This window comes from Geospiza fortis, unplaced genomic scaffold (assembly GCF_000277835.1).
Source record: "Geospiza fortis unplaced genomic scaffold, GeoFor_1.0 scaffold33, whole genome shotgun sequence".
Taxonomy (NCBI): Eukaryota; Metazoa; Chordata; class Aves; order Passeriformes; family Thraupidae; genus Geospiza; species Geospiza fortis.
This window is the reverse complement of record NW_005054766.1, coordinates 51,990-53,027: the sequence shown is the minus strand read 5'-3', so window position 1 is coordinate 53,027 and position 1,038 is coordinate 51,990. Positions and strand designations below refer to the sequence as shown.

The following is a 1,038-nucleotide window of genomic DNA, read 5'->3' as shown; positions in this document are numbered from 1 at the left end:
CTCTGTCATCCTGTGGGGACAGGGGACATGGCAGGGACAAGAGGGCACGACCTCTATCATCCTGCAGGGACAGGGGACATGGGGGACATGGCAGGGACAGGGGACATGGGGCACAGTCATTCTGTGGGGACAGGGGACATGGCAGGGACAGGGGGCACAGCCTCTGTCATCCTGTGGGGACAGGGGGACACAGGGGGACATGGCAGGGACACATGGCAGAGGTCATCCTGTGGGGACAGGAAGGGACACAGGGAGTGCCAGGGCACACACAAGGAGGGGACACGGCCACACCCTGTCCCCACCCCTGGGACATGTCCTCCCAGCACAGGGCTGCGTTCTTGTCCCCAAGACACATCCCTGCCATGGGCTGTGCCTGCCCTGGATCCCACCCATGCCCCCAGTGTCCCCCAGTGTCCCCAGTGTCCCTACGGTTGGTCGTGGCGCTCGCGCAGCTTGGCGGCCGGCATGAAGAAGGAGTAGAGCATGGACACGCCCTGGGACAGCATGGTGATCTCCAGCCGGTGCTCCTTCTGTGGGGACACGGGGACAGGGCTCAGCAGGGCTTGGGGACATCGGCCACCATGGGAACCCTGGAGCCTTGGGGACATTGGCCACCATGGGGCACCCACGGGAACCTCATGGCCTTAGTGACATTGGCCACCACGGGAGTCCAGTGGGGCTTGGGGACATCAGCCACCATGGGGCACCCACGGGACCCACATGGCCCTGGGGACATTGGCCACAACAGGGGATTGACCTTTCCCCATTTCCCAGCACTCCCGTCTTGGCTGGGGTGCCTCAGTTGTCCCCTGCCCCTGTCCCAGTCCCTCCCAGTTGCTCCCAGTACCTTGAAGTAGGCGAGGAACTGGCGCAGGGTCATCTCCTGCCCGTCGGGCTGCAGCCCCTGCACCTCGAACCGGTCCCACAGCGTCCACTCCACCTCGTAGTACTGGGGACATGGTGGGGATGGTCAGAGCCATGGGGGGACCCCAAATCCCCACTGGGAGTGACCCCCAGCCCCACTGTGACCCCAAATCC

At 64.5% G+C, this 1,038-nt stretch overlaps 1 protein-coding gene across 1 annotated transcript in view; it reads right to left on the bottom strand.

The window, feature by feature from the left end:
- Positions 1 to 116: 116 nt before the first annotated feature.
- The window catches only part of UBA1 (ubiquitin like modifier activating enzyme 1), a 14,642-nt gene continuing 13,720 nt past the window's right edge, over positions 117 to 1,038 (bottom strand). Inside the window, exons 20-22 of the mRNA XM_031065413.1 lie at positions 848 to 953; positions 430 to 530; positions 117 to 171 (exon numbers count right to left, since the gene is read on the bottom strand). Coding sequence (XP_030921273.1) covers positions 117 to 171; positions 430 to 530; positions 848 to 953 — 262 coding nt within the window. The remainder of the gene's footprint in view (positions 172 to 429; positions 531 to 847; positions 954 to 1,038) is intronic.